Source organism: Dipodomys ordii, unplaced genomic scaffold (genome assembly GCF_000151885.1).
Source record: "Dipodomys ordii isolate 6190 unplaced genomic scaffold, Dord_2.0 Scaffold26, whole genome shotgun sequence".
NCBI classification, from domain to species: Eukaryota; Metazoa; Chordata; class Mammalia; order Rodentia; family Heteromyidae; genus Dipodomys; species Dipodomys ordii.
The window spans coordinates 14105196-14116455 of record NW_012267242.1 but is presented as its reverse complement, the minus strand read 5'-3'; the positions used below and the strand labels follow the sequence as shown (position 1 = coordinate 14116455).

The 11260-nt window shown below is 47.1% G+C and overlaps 2 protein-coding genes across 2 annotated transcripts in view; one reads left to right on the top strand and one right to left on the bottom strand.

The window, feature by feature from the left end:
- The window catches only part of Creb3l4 (cAMP responsive element binding protein 3-like 4), a 26359-nt gene extending 16495 nt beyond the window's left edge, over positions 1–9864 (bottom strand). Inside the window, exons 1-4 of the mRNA XM_013015277.1 lie at positions 9785–9864; positions 1904–2084; positions 1407–1653; positions 1132–1253 (exon numbers count right to left, since the gene is read on the bottom strand). Of these exons, the coding sequence (XP_012870731.1) occupies positions 1132–1253; positions 1407–1653; positions 1904–2077 (543 nt within the window). The 5' untranslated portion in view covers positions 2078–2084; positions 9785–9864. The remainder of the gene's footprint in view (positions 1–1131; positions 1254–1406; positions 1654–1903; positions 2085–9784) is intronic.
- The window catches only part of Slc39a1 (solute carrier family 39 (zinc transporter), member 1), a 5655-nt gene continuing 3623 nt past the window's right edge, over positions 9229–11260 (top strand). The window contains exons 1-3 of the mRNA XM_013015278.1: positions 9229–9361; positions 10069–10286; positions 10459–10589. Of these exons, the coding sequence (XP_012870732.1) occupies positions 10100–10286; positions 10459–10589 (318 nt within the window). The 5' untranslated portion in view covers positions 9229–9361; positions 10069–10099. The remainder of the gene's footprint in view (positions 9362–10068; positions 10287–10458; positions 10590–11260) is intronic.

Sequence of the window (11260 nt, the reverse complement as noted above, 5' to 3'; positions counted from 1 at the left end):
AGTGGCGCTGTGGCTCAAGTGGTAGAATGCTAGCCTTGAGCTGAAGAGCTGAGGGACAGCACCCAGGCCCAGAGTTCAGGCCCCACGACTGGACCCCCCCCCCAAAAAAAAAAAAAACAACTACACAAGGAAGTGGAAATTAGGATTATGATTTCAGGTCAGCCTGGGCAAAAAGTTAGTGAGATTTGATCTCTAACAAACACCATCTCAAACAAACTGTAATTCCAGCTCCTGTGAGACACAGGTAGGAGGAGACTTGTGGTTACCAAGCTGACTAGGCAAAAAATGAGATCCTATCTAGAAACTAAAAGTTAAAAAAAAAAAAAAGTAGGTGTGGCAAGTGTAAGGACCTGAATTCAAAACCCAGCAACAATAACAACAAAACTAACAAGCAAAACCCTTGGTGCTTATAATGACATTCCTAAGTTTAAAGTCATCAGATTTTGTGAAGTTCTTAAATCCAGAATTCTAAAGTTGGCTTGAATTCTGGTCTCAGCTTCCAGCATAGATTTAGAGACCTGTTGGCTTGCCTCGGGGCACAAGGAGTACATCTCAAGGTAAAGGGAGGAATAGTAACCTGAGCGCAGCCTGTGTTCACCAACTCTTCTAGCAGCCTTGAGAAGCCGTTCTGTACCTTGCAATCTTTCCACTGAATACATTGTTGCAGTAGTTTCTCTTTGGTCATCTAGTACCCATTAATCAGTTGGGTTCCCAGGAGTCTTGTCCCAATTCCAGGACCCAAAGCTGAGACAATTGCTACCGTGAAGCATAAATGCCCATGAGGTCTGGGCTTTCTCTAGAGTCCTGGCCTCAGATCCCCTCATCTCATCCTCCCCTTAACTGAATCACTATCCTCACCTCAAGAGTGCTCCCTTTTCTTCTCCTGCTCTTAAAATTGCTCACATTTCTTTGGTCTGAGGTCTAAAGTTACAAAAGGTGGGGCAAAGCCAGTTCCTCATCAGTGTCCCCCTCCCTGATCCCCTTTGCTATGAGTATGAGGTACACACACACACACACACCATATATAATATATATAACATATATGTTATATAATACACACATAACATATATATTATATGTTATAACACACACACTCACACACACACAGGTTGTGGCTGACCCAAAACTTACCAGAGTTGCAGCAGATGACGGGGCCACACTGCTGGCTCTGGGCAGGATGTGAGCATGAGCGTCTAAGGGCAGCTTGCTGACCATACAGGCATCGGGCATCATAAACGGTGAGTTCCACTGACCTGAGGGGAGACAGGTGGCTGGGAGGAAAGAGGTAGAGGTACACACCAATGGCAGCAGAGTCTGAGTAGCAGCAATTTGGGAAAAAATCAACCTCACAGCTAGGGCTGGGCCGTTGAAGGAGCCATTGAACTCCCCCCCCAAATAATACTGACCTAGATGGATGGAGATGAGTCCAAAGGTTGGCCCAGCTTCTCCCTGCAACCTCTGCAGGGCCTCTGCTTCATAGACAACCTCGTAGAGAGCAGGAGAACTGGGCACTTGGGGGGCAGGGGAGTTGTCTGGAAGGCAAGGGTCCTCAGAGATGCCACTGTCATTGCCAGGAGATGCTTCTGAGCAGTACACCTCATTGGGGTCAATTAAAAGCTTCAGAAAATCTTCAGATTCATTCTCTTGAAGGCCCTATAGTAGGAGAGGATGTATATGCATGCTAAGAATAACTATGGAAGTCCTATCTGACATCACACTTAGATCCTTATATTTTAATTTCAGGCCTTTCTCTTCTTGGGCGTAGAGGTAGGTACAACTTACGTATGTGGCATGTGGGGGCAGGGCCTCTGTTTGCTGACCTCTTTCCAAGTAAGGCCTGAGACCTCTTGGGGGTACAGAATTGTGTCTTGACCCCACTCCCACTTGCATTAATTACACTCACACAGACCTGGCCTCCACTAGCCTCCCAGCCTTGCAGTCCTTGTTCTTGTAGCTTAATCACTGGAACCTGTGGAGGGGAGCAGTTGAGTCCCAGCTCCAGGAAGGATCCGGTGGAAAAGATATCTTCCGGGGGCTCCAGCAACACATCCAGCAGGTCAGAAGATCCAAGGTCCATGCTTCAGCTGGAAGACATGAGGGAGAGCAAGTTACACGAGGGAGACCATGGCTGCCCCTCTTCCCTGTTCTGCTCTCCTCTGCCCCTCTTCCACCATCCCCTTCCTCACCAATCATCTGGAGATCTTGCCCCCAGCTTTATCTCCTGGCTTCCAACAGGTTCCCCTGGATATTGTGTGTTCAGAAAAGACCTGTCCTGCAAAGCCAGCCTAGCCTGCTGACTGCCCCAAACACTACACCTTTTCTTTCTTCCAGGATCTTGTATCCTGGTCCTGCCCAGCCAAACTCCACCCCACAAAGTTCACTAGGAAAAAAAAAAGTGGGTTGTTCCTTGCCAGGAGCCACAACATAGGCAGGCAATCTGGAACTAGGAGAATGTGATGAACAAACACAAACTAACTTTAAGAAAATGTAACTATACTCTTTCTGTCTCAGTTTCTCCTAGTAATAGTGGATCTTCTGGATCTTCCAAAGGTGTCTCCCCAAGAAGAGCTGAGATGACTGCGCCAGGGGTACATATTAAGACTCTCTTAACTGGGCAATGGTGGCTTCTTCCTATAATCCTAATTGCTCAGGAGACTGAGATCTGAAGATCAAGGTTCAAAGCCAGCCTGGGCAGGAAAGTCTGTGAGACTCTCTCTCTCTCTCTCTCTTTCTCTCTCTCTCTGTCAGTCATGGGGCTTGAATTTGGGCCTGGACACTGTCCTTGTACTCTTTTTGTTGTTGTTGTTGGTCGTGGGGCTTGAACTCTGGACTTGGGTGCTTTCCTTGCACTCTTCAACTCTTCAAGCCTCACTATTGACAAAAAATAAAAAAGTGTCAGGCTTGGAAGGTGGCTTAGTGGTAGAGCACTTGCCTTGCATGCATGAGGCCCTGGGTTCGATTCCTTAGCACCACATAAGCAGAAAAGGCCGGAAGTGATACTGTGGCTCAAGTGGTAGAGTGCTAGCCTTGAGCTGAAGAGTTGAGCTAGGACAGTGCCCAAGCCCAGAGTTCAGGCCCCATGACTGGCAAAAGAAAGAAAGAAAGAAAGAAAGAAAGAAAGAAAGAAAGAAAGAAAGAAAGAAAGAAAGAAAGAAAGAAAGAAAGAAAGAAAGAAAGAAAGAAGGAAAGAAAGAAAGAAAGAAAGAAGGAAAGAAAGAAAGAAAGAAAGAAGGAAAGAAAGAAAGAAGGAAAGAAAGAAAGAAAGAAAGAAAAGCCAAAATTTAGAGACATCCCTCCCCAATGTGTGACACTTTCCCCATACTTGGGCCCTGATTGGATGTTAAAGACTGTAGGAGTTTTGAGGGGTAGCGGACATCAAGCCAATGGAAATACCCTCTCAAGGCCAACTTCTTCCTAATTGATTGTCTGAGAAGTCAGGCCCATGTGGCTCCGGTACTTGTTTCCCTGGTGAAGCCTGGGTTCCTGGAAGCCAAAGGGTGGCTTAGAAGCCAGAACACAAATTGTGGGGAAGTGGGAAAAGTTTTGGGGATGTGGTAGGAGTTATTAGGCTTGGTGATCATGAAACCCCAGGATTTTATATCTGTAGAGAGTAAATAACTCAGGGAAGTGGTGCTGTAGCTCAAGTGGTAGAGTGCTACCCTTGAGCAAAAGGAACTCATGGAGAATAGTAACTCACTGACACAAGTTCAGTGACAGAGCATAAAGTTGTACAATCGAGAGCTTTCCAAATCCATAATCTATATATAACCACTGCATTCAGCATGAACCAAGGGTTAGGGTCTGGAAAACTACAAGTAAAAAAAAAAATCTTTTGAGTTTGGTTTGTGAATTTGTATTATTATTATTTTATTTTTTATATTTATTTATTTTTTTTTTTTTTTTGCTTTATGTAGTGCTGAGGAATTGAACCCAGGGCCTCAGGCATGCAAGACAAGCGCTCTACCACTGAACCATCTTCCCAGCCCCTATTTTTTATTTTTTACTTTTATTTTTGTCAGTTGTAGGGCTTGAACTCTGGGCCTGAGTGCTGTCCCTCAGCTCTTCTACTCAAGGCAAGGGCTCTACCACTTGAGCCACAGCACCACTTCAGTTTCTGAATGGTTTATTAGAGATAAGAGTCTCAGGGCCTTTCCTACTCAGCTGACTTTGAAAGGAGATCCTCAGATCTCAGCTTCCTGAGTAGCTAAGATTACAGGTGTGAGTCACCATACCTAGCTTCTCTGAGTTTCTTTTGCTTAAAACTAGCAATCTAAACAGGGCACCTGTGGCTCATGCCTATAATCCTAGTTACTTAGGAGGCTGAGATCTGAGGATCACAGTTCAAAGCCATCCCAGGCAGCAAAGTCTGTGAGAACTTATCTCCAATTAACCACAAGAAAACTGGAAGTTGCACTGCAGCTCAACTGGTAGAGCACTCACCTTGAGCTGAAGAGCTGAGGGACAGCACCCAGGCCCAGTGTTCAGGCCACACCATCAACAAAAAGAAACAAACAAAAAACTATCAATCTACCACTTGAACCAGAGCTCTACTTTTAATTTTTTTTTCTTCTGGACCTGGGGCTTGAACTCTGGGCTTTGGTACTATCCCTGAGCTCATGTTTTTGCTCAAGACTAGTCCTCTACCTCTTGAACCACAGCACCACTTCTGCCTTTTTCTGTGATTAATTGAAGATAGAGTCCCAGAGAGGGCTGGAAATAGGGCTTAGTGGTAGAGTGCTTGCCTGGCATGCATAAGTCCTGGGTTCAATTCTCCAGCACCATATAAAACAGAAAAAGATGGAAGTAGCAATGTGGCTCTAATGAGAGTGCTAGTCTCAAGCAAAAGAAGCTCAGGATCAGGCTGGGAAGGTGGCTCAGTGATATAATGCTTGCCTTGCATACATGAGGCCCTGGGATCGATTCCTCAGCACCACATAAGCAAAAAGAAAAAAGCCGGAAGTGGCGCTGTGGCTCAAGTGGTATAGTGCTCGCCTCGAGCTGAAGAGCTGAGGGACAGTGCCCAGGACCAGAGTTCAGGCCCCACAACTGACAAAAAAAAAGAAAGACAGAAAGAAAATAAAAAGATAAGCCGGGCGCTGGTGGCTCACGCCTGTAATCCTAGCTACTCAGGAGGCTGAGATCTGAGGATCACGGTTCAAAGCCAGCCCGGGCAGGAGAGACCGTGAGACTCCTATCTCCAATAAACCACCAGAAAACTGGAAGTGGCATTGTAGTTCAAGTGGTAGAGCGCTCGCCTTGAGCTGAAGAGCTGAGGGACAGCGCCCAGGCCCAGAGTTCAAGTCCCACGACCGACAAAAAAAAAAAAAAGATATAGGACAGATGGATGTGTCAAACAGTAAAGTTTGAGGTTTAGATCTAGAATTCAAACTGGTTTTAAGTTTCTTTGTGAAAATGTAAATAAAAGAAGAGATTTAAGGGCTGGGAAGGTGGCTCAGTGATAGAGTGCTTGCCTTCGTTGCATGAGGCCCTGGGTTCGATTCCTTAGCACCCCATAAACAAAAAGCCAGAAATAATGCTGTGGCTCAAGTGGTAGAGTGCTAGCCTTGAGATGAAGAGCTGAGGGACAGTGCCTAGGATCAGAGTTCAAGCCCCACGACCAAAAAAAAGATGAGATTTAACATTTATCAAATAACTATTATATGTAACCATTTTCATGTTTCTGATACAAGTTTCATAGCAACTCAGAACCAACAGGAGTTGTTAACTTCCTCAGGGGTTATTCTGTAAGTACTTGAATCAAGATTTGAATGCTTGAGCCTATATTTTGTTCTTTAACATTATATTAAGCTCCCTTGCCGGGCTTTCTCAGATTTCCCAATTCTGTCTCTCCAGCTCAGATCAAAAAGGGACAAAGCAGGCTTCCTAGACCAGTGCAAGACTATAAGTAAGAAGAGCTCTTTTTGTTTAGAAGGTGGTTGAATACATTTTAGGGACTTCCTGCAAGCTCTACGTGCAGCAGTGATTAAGTGGAAAATATAGTCAGCTTCTGGTAATAATAGAGTGGAATGTCTGCCATCATCTGCTAGTTTAACTTCCCTCTTTCCCTTAATTTATCAAGTCTGCAGAGGAAAAAATAACATTTCTTAAATCACAAACCAAATGAAGGTAAAGTTCATGGCTCTGTCTTACAACATGGTAACTGTAGTTAATAACAATGTATCATATAGCTGAAAATCACCAAGATTAGAAGTGTTCTCATAAATAGGCATATACCAAAAAGAAATGTACTCTTTGCCTGAATTATGTAACTATAACCTCTGTATATCACTTTTATAATAATTAAAAGAAAAAAATAGACACATAAAGTAATATTCTAGCCAGGCGCCAATGGCTCAAGCCTGTAATTCTAGTTACTTAGGAGGCTGAGATCTGAGGATCGTGGTTCAAAGCCATGGCGAGCAGGAAAGTCTGTGAGACTCTTATCCCCAATAAACCACTTAGAAAACCAGGAGCAACACAGTGGCTCAAGTGGTAGAGCACTAGCCTTGAGCTGAAGAATTGAGGGACAGCGCCCAGGCCAGAGTTCAAGCCCATGACCGAAAAAAAATAGTAACATTCTAATTAGCCTATTTTGAAATGTATGTAATTCAGAACATCATTATATACCATAAATATGTATACTCTTTAGATGCTAATTTTAAAATTAAAAAATATATAGACTACATGTGCATAATTTAAAGTAGAGCTGGGATTGGAATCCAGGTGTTCTGACTCCAGGTGTTACAGTTCCTTGCTATTATTACTAATTACTAGTAAATTGAAAAGCATGATTTGCCACAGAAAAACCATAGCACATATACTAGTTTCTTGAAGTTGCTCCTAATAATTTTTCTTTCCTTTTTTTTTTTTTTGCCAGTCCTAGGGCTTGAACACAGGGCCTGGGTGCTGTCCCTGAGCTTCTTTTGCTCAAGCCTTTTTGTGCTCAAGACTAATGCTCTACCATTTTTCACAGGGATACTTTCAGCTTTTTTTTTTTTTTTTGCCAGTCCTGGGACTTGAACTCAGGGTCTGGGCACTGTCCTTGAGCTTCTTTTACTTAAGGCTAGCACTCTACGACTTAAGCCACAGCACCACTTCCAGCTTTTTCTGTGTATGTGGTATTGAGGAATGAAACCCAGGGCTTCATGCATGCTAGGTAAACACTCTGCCACAAAGTCGCATTCCCAGCCACTTTCAGCTTTTTCTGGAGGTTTATTGGAGATAAGAGACTCATAGGGGGCTGGGAAGGTGGCTCAGTGGTAGAGTGCTTGCCTTGTATGCATGAGGCCCTGGGTTCCATTCCTCAGCACCATATAAGCAGAAAAAAAAAAAGCCAGAAAAAAAGTGCTGTGGCTCAAGTGGTACAGTGCTAGCCTTGAGCTGAAGAGCTGTGGGACAGCACCCAGGCCCAGAGTTCAGGCCCCACGACCTCCCCCCAAAAAAGAACATTCTCATGGACTTTTCTGCCTGGCTTGGCTCTGAACCACAATCCTCAGATGTCAGTCTCCTGAGTAGCTAGGATTACAGGCATGAGCCATGGGCACCTGGCTTAACAATGTTTATTTCTTTTTAAACAGAGATATTAGACAGTCTGCACTATTAGAAAATGATGAGCCCATTTCAGTGACATTCTGCTCTGAGTCCTAAGCATTTCTTTCTCCTAGATCCTTTTGTGTAGTTCACCTAAAGAAGTTGCTGACCTCTGTTTCTAGAACTTTATCTGGTGCACCACTGGAGTTCCTTCTCTAAGGAGACCTTTTCATCTTTGTAAAAAAGGACAGACTGATTCCTACTTTGTGTGTGTGTGTGTGTGTGTGTGTGGGTGGGTGTGTGCGCGGGTGCGCAGGCGCGCTGGTATAAAGACTTGAACTGAGGGCCTGGGCGCTCTTCCTAAACTACTTCCCTTAAAGCTGGTACTGTACCACTTGAGCCAGAGCTCCCCCTCTGGCTTTTTGGTGGTTCATTTAGCTAAGAGTCTCAGGGACTTTTCCCTCTGAGCTGGCTTCAAAACCTGACCCTCAAACTTCAGCCTCCTGAGCTGCTAGGATTGCAGGCTAAACCGCTGAGTGCCTAGCAGCCCCCCTTCTCCCCAGTTTTTAATTTTCCTCTTCTGAACCCTCCCTGAGGTGAGAAGAGAATTCTTGCAGCATAAGGTTACAACCCAGTTGGATACAGAGTGAGGAAACAGTGAAGGTCCACAGTTGAAAATACCGGGGCTGGGAAGTTGGCTCAGTGGTAGAGTGCTTGCCTTGCATGCCTGAGGCCCTGGGTTCAATTCCTCAGCACCACGTAAGAAAAAAGCCGGAAGTGGTGCTGTGGCTCAAGTGGTAGAGCGCTAGCCTTGAGCTGAAGAGCTGAGGGACAGTGCCCAGGCCCAGAGTTCAGGCCCCACGACCGGACCTCCCCCCCCCCAAAAAAAGAAAAAAGCCGGAAGTGGCACTGTGGCTCAAGTGGTAGAGTGCTAGCCTTGAGCAAAAGAAACTCAGAGACAGTGCCCAGGCACTGAGTCCAAGCCCCAGGATTGGCAAAAACAAAACAAAATACCACCAAAAGTCAAAGAAAATAAAATTAACATTGAAAAAAAAAAAAGATGTGTGTTGAGATTGGGGAGAAGTCTGGCAGCTGCCTGAAGCCAGCTGGAGTGTGCCGAGTGGTTGTTCGCCTGCCTGAGCCGGATCCTCCGCTTTCTCTAACAACTCCATTGACACAATAGATAGTTGAGTCATTGGCAATCTGGATGGGAGGATTTTAAGACATACCCTCTATGCTTCCCTTTTGCAATTCCTCCTTTTTTCTTTTTCGAGGGTACAGCGAGGGAAGTCTAGGAACACAGTTTTCCCAAGAAGGAAACTGATTTCTCCTGGGCGCTACAATGAACTAATTGGGTCTTGGGGTCTTCCTAGACATAAGCAGACTGAGGGACTAGGCCAGGCAACCGAGCTCGGGGACTAGGGGCTGGAAGACAAGGAAGGAGGATCGGCGTTGCTCGCGGGGTTTTAGCTTCCTCTTCTAAAAACAACAACTCTATGGATCAGAACTTCGATGGCCTAGTCAGTTCAGGCCCATCAGACCAACAAAACAGCACCGTAGGCCTACAGAGCCCCCAGTCTTCTCCCTAGTCTCCTCCCCGGTTCGGGCTCACTCTTGGCTCAGTGCCTGCCCCGCCTTCTCCAGATACCCGTCATTGATTGCTTCTGACCCCTGTCACTCCCGCCCAGGCTCTGCCCTCCCGGTGACTCATTGGCTGTCTGGTGAGAATCCGAAGCGGCCGCGGGGGGAGGGGGAGCGATTGGGGAGTGGGCGGGAATTCCCGACGCGGGGCCGGAACTGAGCGGATACCATGTAGTGAGACCCTGGAGAGGTGAGTGCGGATTCCCCGGGAGCGCGATCGAAGTCGGCCTCCTAAGCTTCCCCCCCCCCACCCCCCGGGCCTAGGACCTTTGAGGTTCCTCCAGTGTTTCCTCAGACGCTGGTGACCTCTGACCTCTTCTCCTAGAGTCCAGACTTCCAGACACCGCCCTCAGTGGCGTCTCAGCCTGTCCCGGGACCCCCAAGGCCTTTTCCTTGGGCCACCTGCCCCTGATGGACCCAGCCCGAGCCTTGAAGTGGCGCCTTGCCCTTTGCTTCCCGGGAATGGGGAAAAGGGAGTGAGAGAGTGGTCCACGAAGCCACCCGGGTCCTAACCCCCTTGTCCCCTTGTCCCCTGGCCCCCTTTGCTTTATCCCCTTCCTGGAAGACAGATCTATGTGGCTTCTGCCTGCTTTAGGTTCTGTTTGAAGGCTACCTCTAGTTATCTGGTAGCTCCGAGTGCAAGAGTCACAGCGGCCTCGTGCCTCAGTTTCCCCCTTGGTGGCTCCCTCAACAAAGTCACTTGGGAGAGAGAAATTCTGAGGGGAAGGAGGAATGTTCCTGGTGCTGGAGTGGATGAGTCACACACACACACCCCCCTCCCACTTGAGGAAAGGCCAGAGAATGGCTGGGGTGAAGGAAGTGCACCCTGCTGACCAGCCTTCCCCTTTGCGTGGCCCCCATCTTCCTGTGTGACAGACTGCAGTCTTCTCTTTCCAGGTCTGAGAGTCACTGGAGCTCCTACAACACCATGGGGCCCTGGGGAGAGCCAGAGCTCCTTGTGTGGCGCCCAGAAGCTGTAGCTTCGGAGCCCTCAGTGCCTGTGGGGCTAGAGGTGAAGCTGGGGGCCCTGGTGCTACTCTTCGTACTCACCCTCCTCTGCAGCCTGGTGCCTATCTGTGTGCTGCGTCGGCCTGGTGCTAACCAGGAATCCTCAGGTGAGAGTTTCTTTTCCTTGCCCTTGCTGGGATTTGGGTAGGAAGACTCTGGGATATGTGGAGGTGATAGAAGAAGAAGCGGGAGGCAGGAGTAGATATGGCTTGGGTGAGAGTCGTGGGTCTTTCAGGGGCTTCATTTGCTCATTGCCCTCTGTTCTACACTCCTGCCCAGTTTCCCGCCAGAAAGCTCTAAGCCTAGTAAGCTGCTTCGCAGGAGGTGTTTTTTTGGCCACTTGTCTCTTGGACCTGCTGCCTGACTACCTGGCTGCCATAGATGAGGCCCTAGCAGCCCTGCATGTGACGGTGAGACCTGGCCTCAGCATGTGACCCGGCTGGGAGGTGGGGGGACATGTTTAACTGCATACATGGTTTGTACAGATCTGTTTATATGTCACTCAGTGACTATGGAAGGTAATTTGAATGGAATCCTGGGAATTGTGGTTTTGAATTAATATGGCATAGCTCTTTTACATGTAATCTTTTCCTCCATTAGTCTCTGTGTGACTTCTGTGACCCCTTGAGACAGTGTGAGGGACTTTATTAGGTTAGGACTTACTCTGAATTTCTCAGTTACAGCTAATAGGAAGTTAGTAGTGCCCTAAAAATAATCTTCACTCTTTTTTTGGGGGGGGGGTCAGTTGTGGAGTTTGAACTCAGGGCCTAGTCACTGTCTCTGAGCTTTTTCCACTCAAGGCCAGTGTTTTAACACCAGAAGCTGCAGTGTCACTTCTGGTTTTCTGGTGACTAATTGTAGATAAGATTCTGGAGGACTATCTTGCCTGGGCTGGCTGTGAACCTTGATCTTCAGATCTCAGCCTCCTGAGTAGCTAGGAATACAGGTGTGAGCAGCCTGGCCATCTTCACTCTTTTTTTTTTGCTTCCGGTCGTGGGGCCTGAACTCTGGGCCTGGGCGCTGTCCCTCAGCTCTTCAGCTCAAGGCTAGCGCTCTACCACTTGAGCCACAGTGCCACTTC